Below are 21,608 nucleotides of genomic sequence, written 5' to 3' on the forward strand. Positions count from 1 at the left end.
CCCCATGCCTCGTGCCTCTCTGGGCTTCGCAGGGTTTGGCGTCGGGGTGGCGTGGTTGCCGAGGGGTCCCCGTAGTTTACATTGGTAGAGAGTCAGCCCTTTCTGTGGTTTGTGAGATTGCACCCGGCCTTAGATTTTGTGGGGTTTGTCCCTGTTTTGCAAACGAGCAGCCTGGGACCCCGAGAGGTAAAGTGACTTGTACACAATAGTAAATGCAAGTTCGGAAATGGGGGACAACGGGGGAGGAGGATGGGGACACCCTTTCTAGCTTCCAGACCTCCTTTTGCCATACCTTAACTGGTAGGAAGGTATAGGTCATAGGGTTTAGGGCTTTGGGGTCTCATGCGTGCTTTAAAAAGATTAATTTTATCCTCACAACTTTGCCCAAAGCGGAGAGGGCTACATTTTTACCGCTTAGTGGGGACAGAGGTTAAGTGACCGCCAATAAATATCTGAGGCTGGCTTTGAACTCTCAGGTTTTTCTGATTTTCAGGTTGAAAGCTTTATCCCCTGGGTCACCTAAGGTCATTAGAACATAGAGGAGGATAGTAACTTTTCCAAAGGTGCCCAGCTAGTAATAATGGAGCTGTTAGTAAGTTTCAGTGGGAGAGATTTGAAGGCAGAGGATATTGGGTCAAATTCAGGGTCTGCTAAAGTTCCTTCCAGAGAGCCAGGCTTTTTGTGTTGTAGTGATGGATTTGGAATCCTGGCTGTGAATCCTAATGTTAAAAAAAAAAAAAAATCCAGCTAGCCCTTGGCCTCTGTGTCAGTTTTAATGACTCTGACAGTCAGAGATAATAGATGTTCAATGTCATAACACTGGTTTAATATCAAATTCCACAGGAATTATCTCCAGCCCCCATTGCTTCTCTTCCATAGCCTTGCAAAATTCTTGGAAGGACCTCCCCTAGCATGCTCAATCTGGTCTCTAAACACTCTCTGGAGCTGGAGGTGGAGGAGTAGAATGGGGCTGGTGTGCCCCCACTACTGCATTGCAGCCCCATCACCTGCAGGGAAAGTGGAGCTGTCAGTCCCTACCCTGGGGACGCCCACGGCTGCTCCTGCCTCTGCCGTGCACCTGAACAAAAGCAGCAGTTCCCCCTCATATTCCACCCCCACTCCCCCCCCAGCACCCCTTCCCCCACACTTAAACACTTAGAGAGTTATCTGAGCTCCCTAGTTCAGCTCCCCCAGGGAGGGCCTCAACTCCTCACCTGAGACACAAGATCAGCCTCCTGATGCATGAAAAGACCAGAGAGATGTCCTAGATGTCCCTGGGAATAAGGAGGACGAGGGAGAGTGAGGGGACTGTGGGTGATCAAAAGGAGCAGGCGTTAACCACTTAAAGCTCTATTCCCAGGAACAATGTGTTTAAAGGAAGCCAAGGTTGAAAGATTTTCAGAAATAGCCAGAGCTTAGCAAGGCTGACAAAGGTGAGTGATTGAGATGGAAGGTGAAGGCAGGCATCTCAGGGCCATTTTCTTAGGGCAAAGTTTGCTCCCCTGCTGTGGTGCAGGATCCTCCAACTAGGAGCCCCAGGCCTGATGCAAACACTGTTGAAGATGATGATGACTATGATGACCCTCTGCAATAGGAGCCATTCCCTCCCCCCAGGAAGACTCCCCACCCTTCCAGTCCCATCAGCCCAGCCCATCTGTGTGTTCTTTCCAGACGCCTACAGGGAACAGCTCAGAACAGACAGAGCTGATACCAGACTCCTAACAGACCTGGGAGTGAACAAGGCTGGGGGGCTGGGGTCCAAACCCCCCCCCCCGGGCCAGTTCCCTTCCCCTCCTCAACCAACTGGGATCAGACCACAGGTGGTTTTGCTAGCCTGAGCCTGGGTATGGAGAATATCTGGGTCCTGGGCTTCCATATACTTCATCTCCAACATTTGACACTTCTTCTGGAGCTTCCATGGCTACTTGCAGGCCATTGTCCTCCTCTCTTCTCCCCAGTCCCCGGAGGCACTACCAGCTCCACCCCACTCTCCTTTCTGTTCTTCTCTCTTCTTCCTGAGACCTGGGCACAGAAGAGCTGTGGTCTCCTCCCAGAGCTAGCTGGATAACTGCATAAAGAGAGATCCATTTATCCCTCTATCTTGGAGTCTCATTTTGCTCCTTTGGCTAAAGCTTCCCTCGGTCATCTAGTCTCCTAGACCAGTTGGGACAGGTGGGGAACCTTCTCTTTTGAAAAGGTTCCAGGGAAGTGAAGAAGACATAAGAATCATTCTTTTAACTCCCAGACATGTCTGGGGGCAGGGGGTGATTTTTTTTTAAATTCAACTCAGTTGACCATTTATTATCTATTATGCCAAGTCCTAGGGATACAAATATAAATGTGATATCCACATAGACATAAGTCGGGTAGGGTGAAACAAAATATAAGTAAATAAGAATGCTATGTGATAGAAAGTGATGAAACCTAAGAAGACAAGCAGGCAAAGGGCTCCGGGAAAGCATGAGGAGTAAAAGATTTCAGGCTTCATGAAAGAGGTAGCACCTGAACTGGGGTTTTGAAGAGGCGCTGGCAAGAAGGTAAATCCCCTAAAACACCATGTGTAGGGTATGGGAGTCAGCCTGTACTAGGACAACAAGGAAACAAAATGTGAGACCAGAGAGCCATTCATTTGAGCTGGATTGCAAAATAATTGCAAGAGGGTTAGAGGAAGAAGAAGACTTGAGCAGAGGGCTTCAAGTTGTATTTTGTCCCATAGGCAATAAGAAGCCACTGAAAGTGTTGAGCTGGACAGAGACAAGATGCTATAAGCAGAGGTCCAGGAGGCCAGTTAGAAGACTATTAAAACAGTTCAGGCCAGAGGTAATGAGGGACAGAACTAGGCCAGTATCGCGTGAGTAGAGAGAAAGCAATGGATGGGAGAGATTGTGTGGATGGGAGCTCATTTGATGTTGGGAGTAAGAGATTGGAAATAATCAAAGCCAGACTTTATAGAGTGCTTTGAGATTTGGAAATCCTTTAATTACTTTGAGAGGTAAATGCTACTATTGGCCCCATTTTACAGATGAAGAAACTGAGTCTGAGGTTGGTTAAGTGACTTGCTCAGTGACACAGGTAGCATCTAAGGCAGGATTTGAACTCTGGTTTCCCTGTATTGTATTCCCTTTGCCAATTGAACTGCCTCTAAAGAATCAAAGGGTGGTGGCACTTTGAGAGAATCAGCTCTTTATTTCAGGAGGTATCCTTACAATGTCCTTTCCTCCATTCCAAACCACCATATTCTCATGCAACCCACTTCCCTCAGGAAGCTTTCTCAAACTACTCTAGCTCCAGTGCTCTCCTTCCAAAGTCCCACAACAGATATGTAGTCTGCAAGTTGGTATTTAATTACAATACTGTGTTCCATTTTTACTTGTTTTCTGTTTTTGCCCAATTGTAAACTTATATGAAATTATAAGCTCATTGAGGGCAAAGATCCTGATTTATACTTTCTTTGTGACTCCACCCTTTCCTAGAATAGAATTAGGCCCATAATATGCACTCAGTAAATATTTAATGGGCTGAACCCAGAAGAATGGTTGAAAAAAATTGAGATTTAACCAGGAAAAGAGAAGAGTGATAAAAAGGAATTAAGACACCTCACTGTACTTGAAAGTCAAAAACAAATTCAGCTGAAATAAAGAGCTAAGAGTCCCCAGGTGATCTGGGGAGCCCCAGCAGTCCCTAAGAACCTTTCAGGAAATCTGAAAAGGCACAACTCTTTTCATAATGACACGAAGACATTTTGATTTATAATAGAGTTTTTATTGATAGATATCACATACACAAATAAAAGCTCTTTGGGAGGATCCTCAATGATAGAAAAGGGTCCAAAGATTTAAAAAGTTTAAGAACCACTGACCTAGCCCAGTCTCCAGATAATGCAAGACTTCCCCTTCCCCCTGGCCCCTGATTCCACAATCCAACTCCTACTTTACTAATGGTTAATGGCAGAGCGCTTAGCTTGGAGACCAGGATCCTTTCCACTGGACCCCTTTTGGATCCCATTACATCATACACATATACATCAGTTTGGGGGGAACTGCCATACACATGTAACATTAAGACTGACTTGGGGAGGGAGTTCTTAGTTCTGAGTAGTCTCCAGCTTTGGTAACAGGAAGCAAATCAGCACGACCATTTGGGGAAAGGACGTCAGTCAGTTATTACTCGATGACTTCATTGAACATCCCCACTGACTTCCCTGCCTGAAACATCCCTTCTTGGTCACCAGCTGCCCCATTATGTGTTGTCTCCTCCTCTTAGAATATGAAATCCTTCATGGGAAAGGCTGTCTTGCTTTTGGCATTTGTTTCTCTCATACTTAGTATAACATCTGGCACACAGTAAATACTTAGTAATATTTTTTTTCCACTTTTATTTATTCAAAAGAAGCACAAAAACAAAAATGTGAGGCTAGGCAGAGCAGGGTCAAACTATCTCTGAGGCAGAGGTGGTGGGAGGATTGTTTGGTGCAGTCAAACAGAACAGGATGCCCTGGTGAATGATAAGGGTGAATATAAAATAATCACACTCCGCTGTAGACCAGAATTGGTTGGTACTGAGTGTGGGTCTATCCCTGAGTGAGCCTATGAGCAAGATCCCAATAAAGGAACTTAGAAATTATGTGTAGAAAGTACTACTCCTCCCCACATCCCTAGAGGACCCTGGGTGAGGGGTCTATCTGAACTTAATATCAAAACTTAGGGCTGAGGTAGAAGGAGAGAAAGAAGAAATATGGGACCTGGACAATTACAATCTCTTAGAATGGGAAGTGTGGCTGGAAGGAGGATGACCTGGCTGAAGAAATTCTAGTCTGGTGAAAAGCAGCACTGCCAGTCTGGGGAATCACTAGCATCCCCCCTAATATCTGATACCCCTCCTCATACTTCTGGAATGTTACTGCATCTGGCTCCTTGCCCTATGATTTTATTCAGAATAGATGCTATATACAACTAGTCACTGTCCAGAACCAAGGTCAGTGTTAACATAAGGGGAAAGGAAGAAAACTTTCAGCTTCATGATAATCTATCACTTCTCCTTGCAGGAAACCTAGAAGCTATGGAACTTGTTTTATCAAAGATAGAATTTGCCATATAGAGGCACAAATCAGGTACCATCTCTTACTGCATATTGGTACCTGTGTGCATAGTGGTGACAACTGGCATTCAGCTTGGAGTGCCTTTGGATCCCCCTATGATCTGGTCATATTGGCATGTAGTAGGAATGAAGTAGGAAGAATTAAAGGAAAAACTGTCCATTTTTGTTCAGACTAATTCCACTGCAGGGAAAGGGTTGGTAGAGGCTGAGATAGTGTTGGGTTAGAATTGCAAGTGAGGAATGAAAAGGAGTAAGTGTTTTATGGATTGACAAGACTAAGGAGAAAGAGAAAACAGAGCTCTGAGACCTCAGAAAGCAGAGCATCTAAGAGAGAACTAGGTCTGTTGAAGAAAACTTGATTATTCAACACCATCAATTGTCAGAGTAGGAGCTCTACTGGTACATTATCTAGTAGTTGGAAGCTAGCTGACTAAAGCAGATATCTACTCAAAGAAACTTCCAATAATTAGAACTATCTAAAAAATGGATGGCCTTGAAAAATAGTGAGCTCTCCCTTACTAAAGGTCTTCAAGAGGAGACTGGATAGCTACTTGTCAGGGATGTTGTAGTCTGATATTTCTGTTTAGGATCTCTGAGATTCTGTGATTCTCTAGGCTCAAGTGTAGGAAGAAGACTGATCAGATGAAATTTGTTCCAAGAATTAGGCTGGTAGGTAGCCTAGTAATCAACACGAAAGCACATTAAAAAAAAAAAACAAAACCAAACTTACTTATCACTTGTACAATTACTTACTTCTCTCTCCCCCTTAATAGTTAAGTTGGAGAAGTCAGAAGGGAAATAAAGCCAGCAGACACTCAGAGGAGATGGTGTTTGGAAGATGACATCAAACTCCTATAGAGGCCCCATGTCTCTCCTACAGACTTCACTCAGTGAGCAAGCTGGCTTTTCCCATTCTCTAGTGTTGCAGGTTTGATGGATGCTTTGTTTACAAAAGCTTCCCAGATATTGACTTAGCCTGACAGGTTTCTGATTCCCAAGGTCACCCTTCTCTCTTTTAGACATGGGCATTCTCCTGGCATCTTTCCAGTCTTTGGGCACCTCCTCCATTCATTTACCCCATGTACTCAAAAATAACTGCTAATGGCTCTCCAATAACTTCAGACAATTCCTTAAGGGCCCTTGAGAGTGGGTCATCAGGGCCAACTGACAAAACACATTCAGCTTTTAAAAATAATCTTTGACTAATTTCCTCCATCCCTCTCCTACCACAGAATCTAAGGAAGCTAGATGGTCTATTGTAACCTTATCCTCACAAAGTCCCATCACCACAAACACATTGTGAAATCAGATTAGCTCCTGGGCACTATGGCACAGGATGTTGGGAGGACTGACGTGGTTTGTCAGACCGAGGAACAAGCATAGCACACGAGCCCCACTGAGCCTCTCAGCCCCAGGATTCCTTTTCTGGGTCCAGCTCATCATTGTTGACTTCACCTGGTTGCTATGGGAACATCAGTCTCTGGTGGATGGTGAACAGTACTTTGCAGACAAGGAGTACTGCAGGCAACCATGGTAACACCAAAAAGAGCAGAGTCTTATCCTTTCCCCCTGGAGGAGTGAGGGGGGAATGGATGAGGTTGGTTAAGGAACGGGTGGAGGTGGCAGCTCAGGAGCCTTAGCTCCCTGGGAGGCTTGACTCAGGTTTTTAATAGGGCCTGCAAACTTCCATAATACCTCCAGGAAAACAATAACTATGTTAACCTGACATTTAAAGGTTTGCAAACTGCTTTATGGGCAGTTTATCTCATTAGAGGCTTATAATGATCCTGTGAAGCCAATGCTACAAGTATGATCCCCAGTTTACATATGAAGAAACTGTTCAAAGAAGTTAAATGACCTGCCCAGAGTCACATAGCTATTGTTTAAGGTAAATTTGAACACTTTTTTCTGCTATTTGGTTCCAAATCCTGAGCACCCCTTTTTTTTCCTTTAAAAAGAAAAAATACTTGTTGTCCACTCCAGTAGAACTCTTCCAAAATGACCTGTTGGCCACATCTAACATCATATGCTTCATTCTATATGTAAGATATATTTCATTGGTTGTTTTGGTTAGTCATTTCATTGATTTGAGATTGAGATCTAATGTTTATTAGTTTTCCTCGATTTTATTATGTATATTTTCTCTCATTCTGCATCAATTCATACAAGCCTTCCCAAGCTTTTCTAAGTTTTGCATATATTTGTAGTTTCTTACAATGCAATTATGTCTCATTACATTCGTATGCCACAATTTACTTGGCTATGCCCCAAAACGTTAGACACCCACTGTTTCCATTTTTTGCTAGCACATACGTTCCAATTTTTTTTTTCCCCATTACATTATCTCTATCCTACATTGCCTCTTGAGAAGAGAAAAATAATTTTCTTCCAGCAACCCAAGGCTGAATAGGAATAGCTTTTATTGGTCCAATATTCCAGTCTAAGACAGTAGTTATCACCTCTCCTCACCATACCCTGACTTATCCTTTTCAACCAAGTCTATCACACCTTCTACATTCCTTAGTCTGAAAACAAAAATTCAGCCAAGGAATCTGTAAACTTGAAGTCAGGGACTAAACCATACTACTCAGAGCCATCCCCTTTATTTTATAGAAGCCAAAGCTCTGATGTGAAATGATTTGCCAAAGTTCACACAACTAGTAAGGATCTACAGGCTTGTCAGATGTCAGAGCCAAAGACAAGTACCTTTAGCTGACTAAAGCAGATTCTATAGACATGGTAGCACCAAGTTTAATGCTTTGTGTTCATTTCTAATATTAGTTTTCTGGATTATAACTGAAATTAAACTTTTCTTTAGTTTTGAGATGTTTTGTAAGGCCTTAAAATGGTATTTTAACATGGCAATGCTAGATTCCTAGAAGGTAGGTTTAAGGCCTCAAAAATTAGTCTCCCAGCTCCAACATCATAAACAGGTCTTGAAGGCTAGGGATTAATGCAAGGGAAATGGTGGTAGCCTAGGTGAGTTTTGACCTTTATCACCTATTTAGAGATTTAAGAGTTTACTAGGCAATATATCAAGCAATGATGGGAATGGAGTTTGGGGAGGATCTGCCTGGAGTTCTTCTGTCTTCTCCCTCCTCATCAATTCTGGATGGCAGTTTGGAAAGGTCTTTAATAAGCTAGAGTTGCTAGAAGAGGGCAACAAGGACAATAAAGAGCTTTGCCGTGTAAGGGCATGTTGAAGGAAACTTAACATGTTTAGCCTAGGAAAAAACTTAGGACTGGACAGACCCCTTCAAATACCTGAAGCTACTGTATAGATGTATCATAGACCACAGCAGGCAGAATCAGGATTAATGTTTGGAAGCTCTCAAGAAGAAAATTTGGACACAGCTTTTAATATATAGGAAGCTTTTCTTGATATCTCCAGAATTGAAATGGGTATTCTCGATAAGGAATGGTTCCCCTCTTCCTTCGTAGTCTTTAGGTAGAGGCTAGTCGGTCACTTGTGGAGTAGGACTGTATTACAGAGATGACTTTTCAGGTGTGGGTTGTCCTGAAAGCACATGAAATCCCTTCTGACACCAAGATTCTGAACATCACATTTGTTTAGCACATCCTTCAAAAGTGTTTGATGTTTGTTGAGCAGAGGACATTATTTACTCACTGCCAGAGCCCTGGTAGTGCTAAGTGCTAAGATAATAGGATCTGCAACAATAACATCAACCAAAGGGATCAATCCCAGGGAAGAGAAGAAAAGAGAAGGCCAAGGGAGTAAAGGACACATTTGAGAGTAAAGGGCTGGCAGAACAGCCTCCTCTGTGACTGAACATAGGCAGAATGAGCAAATGTAGTGGTGGATGAGCACCAATAAGGTGCTTTAATTCAGTATAACATTAGACTTCCAAACTGAAAGTCCCAGCTTCTAGCTTCAATGCCAGCACCAGCTGCAAGATATGTCTTTCATCTCTCAAACTTGTTTTCCCATCTGTAAATATAAACAAAAAAAACAACCCACTTGGCAATACTGAAGAAAGCTGAGTGCTCACATTATTTATCCTAGGGAGGCCCCATTGCCCTATCCATAACCCAGCGGGCACACCAGTCCCAACAAGGATTTCTCCCTTCACCTTATGTGGGGGCCACCCCTCCCCCCCACAATGGCTGCTGACCCCTTCTCATCCCCAGAAGCAGCCTGGTGATAAAGTGCAGAGTCAGAGGCAATGGCAATTGCTGTCATACACTAGACAACGTCAATCCTGAGTGGAGGGAGGGAGGGAAGCTCTTCTACAATGTTCTTCACCTTCAGCTTTACTCTTTCCAAACAAGGGACAATATGAAGCAAGAGTAAGGAATAACTCAAGTGGAAGGTAGGGGTCAGAGACAAGTCCCAAAAGCAATCACAAGATAGCACTTAATATGTAAGGAGTTAAGTTTACATAAAAAAAGGAATGGAAAACTGTTTTTATATTAAATAAGCAACGTCCATGGCACTGTGGTGAATAATGGAGCTGACTCCTATGATAGTTCTTTATAATGGATTAGAGATCAAATCAATAATGGACAAACCACAGCCAGCAATTCCTAACTAAAAATAAAGCAGCCTTTTACCCATCCCAAATCCCCAGACCACAACCAGCTGAAGCCAGAGGTGGTGGCAATGGATTGAAAGAAGCCTGCCCCAGGGAAAAGACAAAATCTGTGCTGATCTCCAATGGTGTTTTTAGAAGCCAGGCACCAAACAGCTACCATTCATTCTAGAAAGCATTTAGTAAAATGGCCTCAGGGACAAATATTACCACTGGAATTCCAAACCATAAACCCAAGATCTAACAAAGAAATTGAGACACAACAGCAATTACTTGTATTTTTAGATTGGTGACATGGGGAGTTCAAACATTCTGTTGCCATAGATTAGAAAAAGTGAATTAAGAGATTTTTATAAGGACCTATCCCCTGACCTTTTTTGTTGGCACCTTAAAGTCCTCATGTTTGTGGAACAATCTCTGCCGTACCTCCTTGAAAGAAGCTTCCCTTCCTCAAAAACAGAGGAAAAACTAATTTCTTTCAAATTATATGGCTAGAGGCAACAAGGTGTCAACTGGACCTGAAGTCAGGAAGACCCAAGTTCAGATATTTACTGTGTGATCCTAGGCAAATTACCGCTGTGCCAATTTCTTTATAAAATGGAGAAAATAGCACCTACTTCTCAACATTATTAAGTTAAAATGAGATAACATTTATAAAGCACTACTTTACAAACCTTAAAGCAGTATATAAATATTATTTGAAATTCCAAGTTCCTAAGCTATGCTTTTTTATGGATAGCAGAACTAGGAGCATCTAAAAGGATCTAGCTAAGAACATTAGCCACCATGTTAAACTGACCCTGTAAAATAGAGGCAAACTTCCATAATCCCTTTGGTTATTGTTATCAATTCACAGTGCAAGGCAGATACCATTGACTGGCATGGTGCTGGGATGTATGGAATAAAGGGCTTTTAGAGGTTCTCCTAGGACCAAGCAGTCTATAGAAACTTAAAGACATCATGCAGGGAGTATATCTGCCTAGGAGGTATTTAGTGAAACTCTATCACACTGCCACCTCGTGGCAGGGGAGGATCTAGTCTAGAGTGCCTGGAAGGGGATCAGATAATTACAGACCAAGAGCCTTAAGGTTGGAGTACAAGAATAGGAAAAGGCCTAAAAGCCTTGGAGCTACAACGCGGATACAGATGGGGAGCCCAGCCCGGGCAAGAGCCTTTTGTCTATTTTTATTTCTTTAGAGAAAGCCAAAGGAAAAAAAAAAAAGAAAAAAGGGAAAAAAAGAAAAAAAAACGCAATTGCGTTACAAACTTTTATCCCTAGAACCGTTTGTGGATTTGGCTCATGAGAAGTTAAAATCAGAGACAGACAGACCAACCAACAGAGACAGCAGACGTGCGGGCAGCAGCTGCCGCTACTGGGGGGCTGCCCTTTGTACAAAGTTTATATATATTTATATACACAGACACAGGGGTATAAAATCCAGTGAAAAGGGCTCAAGTGAGCCAGGGTGGGAGTAGGAAGAAGTGGCAGAGATGGGGGCAGTGCCAGCTGTGGAGGCACAGGGGAAGAGGAGGGGAATGGATGTGCTCACTCCCCTCCCTCCCTGCCTGCCTGGGCCAAAGAGATGAAGATGGACTGGAAGGAAGAGGAGCTGTACATAGGAAGATGGAGGGCATGGGAAAGGCACCCCATATTTCACTCAACTCCTGGGGGGCCCCCAAGGCATCCAGAATGTCTAGATGGGTAGATGTCTCATGTACCACCCAGCAAGACGCTGAGCCTACAGCAGTCCCGGCCTCAGGTTGCACCAAGCTGAGGTTATAGGCTTCACAAGGTATGTATGTCCACCTCCATCTGCCAGGCCCATTTGTTGCATCCCAGCATCTATAAGGTTTTCCCCAAATTCAAAAAGCTTCTTCACCCAGAGGTCCTAAGGGATTTCCCTGGTAGGCCAAGAGGGAGGGAAAGGGGAAAAGAGAAGGGTGGCACCTTCATTTGTGGCCCCCACACCCCCCCAGAAAGGGGGACGAGCAGAGGAAAAGAGGATGATAGATGGGAAAAGGGCAATGAAGGGCACCCAGGGAGACGATACACAGAGAGACACTTGTATTCGATGTATGTACAGATTCTGCTCCCCCAGGCTGGGGGCTTTGCTCAGCACAGAGTCCGTCCCCAGTGGGGCCGTGGAGCAGCTGCTCTTCCTGGTGTCCAGTGTTGTCCCCAATCACCCCAGAGCCAATGTCCGTGCCCGCAGGCTGGCGTGGTCCGTGGCAGTGGGGAGAAGGGGGCTGTGGAGGGGCAGACACGGAGAAAGGAGGTGGTGGAACCCAGAGGCACCGGGAAGCAGCGCTGGGCTCTTACCTGTAGGAAGAAGAGCAAAGAGAGGTAAACTACTAACCAAAGAAAACAGAATAGAATGGTTTTTAAAAACAACAAAAAAGGCAAGTCTCTAGAACTTACATAGTCTGGGGAGTAAAGAGGCTGGAGAGCTGGAAGCACTGTGAGGCAATGGCCTGGGAGGCGAGATTCAGGGCTGGACTAAGAGCTGGGCAAAGAAACAAGAGTCAGTACACTGTCAGAGGCTCTTTCCCTTCCTCCTCTTCCCTCTGAACAATCAATATTCACCTGTCAGGGCTGCAGGGTTCAGGGCTCCCAAGGGAACAGCTCCATTCAGTTGCAGGGCAGCAGCCTGGGCAGCAGCAGCTGTGGTTGGGAGCTGAATACCAGAGCCTAAAGGAGTAGAGAATATAGCACCGAGTCCAAAATCTTTGGTTAAAAGTTTATTCCCATATTTTGCACCCCAGAGTGGTACTCACCCTCAGCCAACTTAGCCATGAGCTGCAGCCGCCCACCAGCAGTACCCAGGTCCAGCTCCTCACCACCATCGGGGAAGGTAATATCTGTGCCACCGTCCAGTCGCTCAGTCACATGACCCACCCTCATAGGTCGCCCTGCAAGCTCAAAGCCATTCAATTGTTCCAATGCCCGCCGAGCACACTCTGAGTCAGAAAACTGCAGGGACCACCAAGACAATGTCAGTAAGCTCCTGGCCATAGACCTGAACCCACACCTTACTCCCGACAGTTTATGACTCCCACCACCCTAGAACAGTTCCACTTAGGCCTTTATATATATATTTTCCTTTCCCAAGAGACTTAACACTTGAAAGTCCCCTTTATTATTCAAGGTATTCTAAAACTATGTCCAATAACAAAGATCTGATTTTTCCAGCCCTAGAAAAGGAAGACCATTCTTATGAAACTTCATTTGACAATGTTCTGGATCAAGGCTTTCTAAACTTTTTGTTTGCCATGAGGCACAGTTTGGGAAATCTATGGAACCTTTCTCAGTGATTTTAAATGTTTTTTAATGCAAAAAATACATAGAACATTACAAGGAAACCAATTGTATTAAAATAATCATCAAAATCTCTTAATACCAAATTCACATACCCCTAGTTAAGAACCCCCATTTTAGAGAGAAACAATAAACAAATAATAGGAGAGGATCCAAGGTTTTGCATTCTCACTCAGTTCTTACAATGAATGAAGTTTAGGGGCTCAAAAACTAGTAATCTGGGATCACCAAGAACTATGCTATATTCTGGGATGCTATGATCCAGAACCACAATCTGGGGACAACAAATAACATAGCTAGAATTCCTAATCCTGGTTTTTATTAATTCACTGTTATGTTGACTAAGGCTCCCCTCTTTTTTTCACTCAAGACAAAAGTTACCATAATAGCACGGCCACAAGCAAGCACTGCTTGTTTGAGCTGTTTGGAAGGCAGCAATTTAAGGGACAAACAGGTTCCAAAAAAGCCATATGACCTGAGCCATCCAGGAAACTGTGCCTGCTACTATGGAGAATTACCACACCTGGAAATCTCCCAAAACCAACTGGAATATTGGATTTTTTTTTTTTTCAATTCTAGTATTACCCTCCCTAAGACACATGGAACTGCCAGGTCTAGAAAGTGGGAATAGCAACTTGGCCTAAACAAAGAAAACTAACAATTAATGTTGGGCAACCAACCAGTCAGTAGCTTGAAGCTATGGGACTGGGGGAAACTAAAGATCAAAAGTAGGAGTCTGTTTCAACTGAAAGATGAAAAATAGAAACTATCAAGCATCTCACTTCTGTTCCTTTTCACAATCCATCTTTGCCTTCATCAAGAATAGCAGCCTCTCTTCAAGGCACTAATCCCAACTCTGTCTTCAAATCATCTACTGTACAATAAAAGCACTACTTTCACCTGACCCTCCATTCCTCTAGAATTACTTAACAAGTAAGTGAACATGGTACTTTAAGTTTGCAAAGCACTTTACGTTTTTATCACTTTATTCAATACTTATAACAACCCTAGCACACATAATCATTATCTCCATTTTACAAATGAGGAAACAGAGGCAGACAATGATTAAATAACTTGCCTAGCGTCCATTTAGCAAGTAAATGTCTCAAAGAGAATTTGAACTCAGGTCTTCCTGACCCTAATAGTCACTGCATTGCCTCGCTATTAATAACTAATGAGCAAATTATAATTGAATGAAGCTAACCAGACTCCAGGATATCACAACATTAAGACCACTGTTACAGTATAAGAGCAAACAAAGAATTCCCAAAACTAACCAACAATATCAATAAACCATTTACAGTCCCTACAACAGGATTATGACAAAGAAAATGAATTACATTTCAGAGAAATGGGCCAAATAATAGTATTACTCACGGTTAAGAATCCAAAGCCTTTAGAGCGGCCAGTATCTGGGTCCTTCATGAGGACAATGTTATCAATCTGTCGAGCAAAAAGAGAATGGTCCAGATTATCTTTGCTATGCCTCATCATTGATTCCAACCATCCAACCTGTTCCTGAGATTTGAGATTTGAAACTTCATTCCTCCCTCACAATCACATCCTTCTTGTTGTTTTAGATCAGAGCTAAAAGTCTACTGTTTTCCCAACAAAACCTTTTCCTGATTAACCTTACTCAATCCCATTCATCAGCTCAAAACCAAAATTACTCCCTCTTTGACTTTTAAAGAATATTTCATGTGCATTTTTGAGCATAGGTTTTATGCCTAATACAACCCATTCTAAGTATCTATTTGAATGTATGAACCTTTAGTTGTAATGAAGAACACTTGTTCTTCCCACCTTTTCCAGCTCTGCTCCCTAAAATCCCATGAAAGTACGTACTTTGCCAAAAGGCTCAAAGATGCCCCGCAACATGTCCTCAGTGATATTGAAATGCAGGGAGCCAACATAGAGTCGCATGGGACCACCACTGCCCTTCTGTAAGTTGTTGGCCATGGCTGCCAAGCGGTTTTTCTCAGCCTGGAAAAGAAAAATGGTCACTCCCCAAAATAGGTTTTTCTCCATATTACTCCAATTACATTTTATTGCCCTTTGCATACTCACCTGAGAGGCCTGCACAATGATGGGGACACCCAACAGCCGCTGCCCTGTTAGTCCAATTGCTAGTGGCACTGACTGGATCTCACAGAACTCCACATAGGCAATGCCCTTAGAGCGACGTGAGTTCCGGTCTGAGATAATACGCACATCACGGACCTGAATAAGACAATGGACTCTAAAGAATTGTAGACTCTAAAAGCCAGAAGGGTCTTCTAGCTCAATTCCTTCTTTTTACAGATGAGAAAACTAAGACTCAAACATGTTACATGACTTTTCCAGGGTCACTCAGCTAGTAGCCAAGTCAGGATTTAAATCCAGGACTACCTGACATCGAATCAGCGTTTTATCTACTATACCCATGTTGAGTCTTAGATTGGGTCTACAAGAAATAGAAAGTTTTCCTATCCCTGGGTAGAGTTATACCAAAAGGGCAGAAGATGATAAGCAGTTTACCTTGCCAACAGCAGAAAAAAAATCCTCTAGATCTCGGGGCCGAATGCGGGCAGCCAGCTGCATACAGAAGACTGTGCGAGCATCACGTTCTTCTGGGCTCAGATTGTCAATAGGCTCCCTGTAGAAAAACAAGGGATTAGGGAGATTCCTATCTCCCAATTACTGCTCCTTCCCTTAATGAAGCTTATTAATTACGGAATTATGTGCAAACAAACTTCTGGATTTCACAATTTATCCAACTCACCGTACAGGACTCTTCTCTCTGTAATGGGGGCTCTTGCTGTGTCCATATCTGCGCCTAAAGAGTATAGTTTTTGAAATAAATAAAAGCAAATAAGACTATTTCATAAAAAAATTTTTTTTTATCCATATTAGTGTAGAGATTAGTTTCCTAATCTATATGGAGATCCTTACTCTTATATTCATTAGTTCTTAACATCAGTCTCCAACAATGAGTTGTCTTGCTCCTCACACTGGGCTACTCTCCAGAAACAAGGCTGCAGAAGACACACATGCCCCTCACATCCCTATATGCTATTATTACTAAGTAATCAAACTCCACAACAAAAGTTGGTACCCAGTAGCAAGGGGTGGACTCCTGTAGCGGACACGCTCCTCACGCCGGCGATCCCGGCTGCGTGACTTGCTACTGCGTCGGCGATCCCGACTGCGGCTTCGGTGACGCCTCTGACGATCCCGACTGCGGCTCCGGCTATTTCTCCGCCTGTGTCGGTCCCGGTCTCGGCTGCGGCTAGAGTTGAAGATAACAACTAAATTAGAACACATCTCTCTACTAACTCTTTATGTATCAGCATCATCATCCTTCCCAGATTCCATTCCCAAGACCAATGATTCCCTTATTTACCTGCGTTTCCGATCCTTGCTTCTGCTATGGCTGCGGCTCCTCTTCTTCCTATGAAAAACAATAGTTTTAAATCCTCCCACAGGCACCTTCACTCATCCCTCTAAAGTGACAAGTTCCACAATAATACACTGGGAAAACAGGGACCACTAAGATAATAAGATGAAAACTGCGGAAGATCTGGCAGAAGTGCATAATACTTGTACAATACCAGTTTATATTTCTAAATTCCAAAGTTAGGAAACTATTTTTGTCAAAAACAAAAGCCTGTGTAGTTCCAAATGAGGAATGTTCTTATTGTCATCTACAAATAAAATGGCTCAAGCCAGTCACCATTGTGCCCTATGACAGGATTAAAACTGGAACCAAAGGTGTCAAGCAATCTTCACAGTAGTTTGGATTACCATCTCCCAGGTCTGGCTGTCTCCTCAATTTGAAATAGGCAATTTATTTGCTCCTTCCCTACTCTAAAACCCATTCCTACCAAAAAATATCTCATACTTACTTGCTTGTCTCCCCACTGGTGCTGCTTCCACTGGTGCCACCTCCTCCACTGTTGCTAGTGCTGCTGGTGCTGGTGCTGGTGCTGGTGCTGGTGCTGGTACTGGTATTGCTCGGGCTATCCTTTTTCACCTCCTTCCTTTGCTGCTCATCCTGGGGGGTTCGCCAGAAGAATGTCCCAAGAGTGCAGGCACCAAACACACAAGTTCCAATGGACAAAAAGGATAGAGGCGAACAAGGAAGAAAACCCCATGAGATCAAGTTCTCTAACCATCTCTTTGAATATAATTCCACCAAACAATGAAGCACAAAGCACAGAAAAGGAATCAAGCTCAAATCTCCATAGAGAAGATAGGTTTGACTTTAGAAATTCAGCAAGCATCTTTCTAGGTGTTTTTTCCAGGCATTTACTTCTCACTAATGAGAAACAAGAGATAGGACTAACTGAGGTCTACTGCCATTTGTTGGATAGGTCCCATGAATTGTGAATAAAATCAAATTTACAACCACAATCATGTGTGCTAAAAGGAACAGCTCCTACTATCATTCTTTGGCAAAAACAACAGTAGGTAATTAATAAAAGAAGGGAATAGTGTTATAGAAAGGTCCCACCTACAACTGGCCATTCTCCTCATTTCTAAGACCCAGATTATACCCACTTCAGAGACAGAAGCCTAAATGAAGAACCTAGAGATTGGAGACATTACCTCTTCCTTCTTGTAGGGGGCTTCCAGCATGGCTTCAATCACTATGTCAAAGTCATCTGACGCCATCGTGTCAAAATCTAAGGAGAAGAGAGATAGATGAAGTTGATGAAGGCCAAGCCCATCTAGGAGACTCTTTTCAAGTTGCTCCCTCGCCCTTGAAAAGACATTTTTTTGTGATGCTACAGTTCCATGTTTTCTTAGGGAACTATCTGTCAAACCTTGGGTTTAGTTCTGTGGCCTAAAAATCACAATTAGTCCTGATCTGTAGCTTGGATAAGGAGATAGCTAGATAATTAAACAATCTATGGTCTAAAATGAAACAGAATTTTGTTATATGACTACAATCTTAATGAGTACAAACTCAAAGAGACAGTACAAACACTGCCCTGTGAATACATTATATCTTTTATCAAAATTTCCCTTTAAAAGAGATTCACTGTCTTTCTCTTGTTGTCCCAAGTCTCCTATAATTGACTAGTTCCAAGTTTTGGTTAGCATATATTTCTTGAAATAAAACAAGAATTATACTAATACAAACCTAAAATTCAAGAAAATAATAAAGTAAAAGAGAAACAAGGACTTCCCTAAGTTCTTCCTACATACTTAGCCTCACAATACCAGTTAAAAGGGCTTTTATCAATCTATGATTTTATTAAACTATTAATCAACAATTAATGATTAAATCTATGACTAATGATTAAATTTAACAAACTGATAAAAACCAGGGACTGGGCTTCTGATTTCAGTGGCATTTAATTCCAGGGACTAGGAAATCATCTATTATCAGTACAAGTCAGCACTTTCTCTGCAACTTACAGAACTAGACAGTTGCCCTAGGGCACTGAGAAGTTAGGTCTCACAACTAACAGACACACATCAGCCTCAAGACTTGAGCCAAGGCTGCCAGGATCCAAGGTCATTTTTGTCCAGGCTGCCTGTTATACAACAAAGTGACAATAAAGAAAAAAAAAACTTTAAATAAACACAACCATTCTTGCTTGGGAAACAAGATGGACAGGGTAAAAATTTTTGCCGCTCCTCCAAACTTCCATATCTAGAGCAAGAGTCTTTTGCCTGGATATCTATATCAGGTCTGGCAAATGATAAAAACAGAAATGCCCTAAACAAAGAAAAGAGGCTAAAATTAAAATGTCTAATTTGTATCAATTATAAATAATTTGGGTTTTTTGGTCAGATTTTTTTGGACAAATATGAGTACATATCTAATTCTTTTAAAAGATGTCACCTGCACAGCTATATATATACATTTACCCAATGATAACTTTTGGACCAATCATTCTTACTCAAAAATTTTTTGGAATTTCTTTTTTTGGAACCGATTTCAGAGCTTGTAACACAGTATTCTAAACACTCTAGGAGAGTAGGCAGTTATTCTTTGAATCTTAACTAGTGACCAGGGCCTTGTCAATGCACATTTTCGACATGTTATCATCTTTTATTATTCAATCCAAAAAAATGAGGAGAAAATACAATGAATAAAATGGGTTTGATTTAGATTTAAGACTTTTAAAAGACTTTGGAGACTTAGACTTTTTTTTAAAAAATCTATCAAAATTCATTTAGAGTCAAAATTGACGAATGAGATATGATATAGTTTGACACCATCTTGAATACAAAATATCATCAACCCTTCCACATTTGCATACGTTTAAAATTTAACAAATATATTTACATACACCTCAAATGATCCTTTTTAAGCAACAATGCCCTGAAATATATTGTCCCCATGAAGAAAACAAAGCCAAGAGAAGTTTAGATTTGATTAGATCGTATACCTCTTTAAAAATGGTGATCTAAACTCCAGTGGGAGTTCTACCACAAAGTTTATAAACTAGCCATTAAGTAAATTCCAAGAGTTCCAAAAACATTCCGAACAATGCATGGGCGCACACACACATAGAGTCACAAAATTAATATTTTAAGTGCCTCTTCTTTATATAGCACAAAGGTAAACACCACAAGAGAAATTAAAATGTAAATAAAAATAACTTACTTTAAAAGATAACCCACATTCTGATAATTTTCCTTTTCCTTTTTTTTTTTTTTTTTTAATATGTCTGGATCAGCCCCATCACTTTATGAGATCACATCTTGCATATATGCTTTTTGGTTTTCTGTAGTACATAAGATGTAATTCAAGAGCAGAATCATGTTGATCAATATAAATTATTTAGCTCACTGTTAGAACTCAAAAAAAAAATAAAATGTAAAAAATGTAAAAAACTAGAAATAACTTTTCGCTTCTAACACACTAGTCACACTTCAGTCATTTTGAATCAAAATTCACATTTTACAAAAAACTCCTCTGTTATATCAGTTAAACTTTTTGTCCTAAAATATTTTTGATTTCATGACACGAGTTACTCTTTGTTCATACAGGGGCAAGAGATGGGGATAACTGCCAAAAAAAAAAAAAAAAAAGAAAGAAAGAAAGAAAGAAATCAAATCCCTTTAAAGGGACAATCCTCAGAACAAGCAAAATTTTCACTTGTTCTCAGCCCAAAAGAGGAATAGATGAGTGAATCTTTGTGCACTCTTGCAACATAAATACAACTTTTGTGGAATCTCCCAATCCAAATGGGTATGTGCCAGAGTTGCACCTTTCTTTCTGACCTAAACACTGATTTACAATCTGCATAAAACTCACTGTCAGAATAGAAATTCCCCAAGTACTCTTTTCCACCCCCCTACATAAGAGATCACCAGAAAAGCCAAAGACTTGATTTTCCTATACTCCCCCCTCCTGAGAAAAATATGAGAAAAGAGATTCCATAGCCACCGGGTGCTGGAATCTCGACCAAATGGCCTGCTCACAGGCAGCACTCAGACAAGCTGAATGGCCCAATGCTGAAGGAGCAGAGGAAAGTGCTTAAGAATCACTGTCAGCCTAGTTCACCAGAATCCAACTCACGATGGAGTCCCGGGGTGATGGAAGGGGGAACAATCTCTAGGTCTGGTCACTGCTGAGCCCAAACATACACGAGAACATAATAACAATATGAACAATAAGACAATAACAATAATAAAAACTGGCGGAAAGGCCTCGCTCTCCCACTCTAAGTTCAAGTGTGGCCCGAGCCAAGCCATCCACACCTAGGCCTTTCCCTCAGTGATCTTTATACTCTCAGCTACCAGAAATGGCCGTGCTACTTCGGGCCACATTTTAGCCCTGGGGCCTATCCGGATCTTATACCCGGAATTCTGGGTCAGAAAAGGAGCAGAAAAACCCCGACACAAAAACACAGTAAATTCCATGCAGCGTTTTTTTTTGGTTTTTTTTTTTTTTGGGGGGGGGGGCAGGGGCGTTTAATATCGGAACCCAGGACATAGAAAAAACAAAGGGAGAGTTCTTAATCCCCTCACCCCTTTTTCTGCGCCGTCGATGACGAAAGTCCCGCTAGGCCATGGATTGTGGCCACCTCGCCCGAGAACGGCAGCGAGGAGGAGCTAACAAAGTGTCATGGCTGCGGGGCTCTGTTATGGGAAGAGATCAAAGTCATAGGACTCTGGGGGGAGGGGGAAAAGGGTGGCGCAACGCTACGGTCAAACCCAAGGGGAAAGCCATGATGGGCTCGATGCCTATAAACTATATTAGTGCCCTATGCCTGTGTCGAGAACGCCATTTCCAAACCAAAATAACAAACAAAAAATTAAAAGGTTTGCGTGGTTCTGCTTGCGACATCACTGTCTGCTTGTGACGTCAAGGGGAGGCGCCACGCGGCAACGTCACGGGCGGGTGACGTCTCGATCGGGGGTGGGGGGGAAGATTATTCAGCTTCGGGGGTCTCTCACCAGCTCCGGGTCCCCGCGGGGGGGTCCCGGGTTTCTCCGTTCCTTGAGGTGTGTAAAGGGCTTTGAGCCCAGCTCTTTCTCAGGGTCTCGGCAGAGAAAACGGCGCCGTGGCCGGAGCTGCTCTTCTTCCCGCAAGATGGCGGCAGCTCCGATGTCTTCCAGAACCTTCCCCCAATATGCGCATGCGCTAAACCTAAGCTAGGGTGGGGTCAATCCTAGTTGTCTCGCGGCAACTCTCCATACTG

The 21,608-nt window shown here is 42.6% G+C and overlaps 1 protein-coding gene across 7 annotated transcripts; it reads right to left on the reverse strand.

The window, feature by feature from the left end:
• Window positions 1–10,813: 10,813 nt before the first annotated feature.
• On the reverse strand, window positions 10,814–21,537 carry RBM23 (RNA binding motif protein 23). Of its 7 annotated transcripts, none has more exons than XM_051980445.1 (15): window positions 21,364–21,535; window positions 19,565–19,685; window positions 17,551–17,627; window positions 16,848–16,987; window positions 16,346–16,393; window positions 16,058–16,231; window positions 15,725–15,778; window positions 15,481–15,598; window positions 15,031–15,183; window positions 14,809–14,946; window positions 14,341–14,406; window positions 12,423–12,618; window positions 12,232–12,336; window positions 12,067–12,151; window positions 10,814–11,967 (listed from the first exon to the last, which is right to left on the reverse strand). In XM_051980445.1, the coding sequence occupies exons 3-15, from the start codon at window positions 17,614–17,616 to the stop codon at window positions 11,964–11,966; spliced, it is 1,347 nt and encodes a 448-aa protein (XP_051836405.1). In that variant the 5' UTR covers window positions 17,617–17,627; window positions 19,565–19,685; window positions 21,364–21,535; the 3' UTR covers window positions 10,814–11,963. The 7 variants fall into 7 exon arrangements, with proteins under 7 accessions (XP_051836405.1, XP_051836401.1, XP_051836403.1 ...); XM_051980441.1 differs by having other exon boundaries at window positions 16,848–16,996; XM_051980443.1 differs by lacking the exon at window positions 19,565–19,685.
• Between the last annotated feature and the right edge of the window lie 71 nt (window positions 21,538–21,608).

This window comes from Antechinus flavipes, chromosome 2 (assembly GCF_016432865.1).
Source record: "Antechinus flavipes isolate AdamAnt ecotype Samford, QLD, Australia chromosome 2, AdamAnt_v2, whole genome shotgun sequence".
In the NCBI taxonomy this organism is placed as follows: domain Eukaryota; kingdom Metazoa; phylum Chordata; class Mammalia; order Dasyuromorphia; family Dasyuridae; genus Antechinus; species Antechinus flavipes.

What these genes read in the sequence shown, in the direction of transcription:
- RBM23 (XM_051980439.1), bottom strand. Translation starts at nt 17,616, where the DNA reads ATGGCGTCAGATGACTTTGACATAGTGATTGAAGCCATGCTGGAAGCC. An exon ending in CCCCCTACAAGAAGGAAGAG is followed by an intron (nt 16,997 to 17,550) that starts GTAATGTCTCCA and finishes CGAACCCCCCAG; the next exon opens with GATGAGCAGCAAAGGAAGGA. An exon ending in AGAGAGAAGAGTCCTGTACG is followed by an intron (nt 15,599 to 15,724) that starts GTGAGTTGGATA and finishes GTTTTTCTACAG; the next exon opens with GGAGCCTATTGACAATCTGA.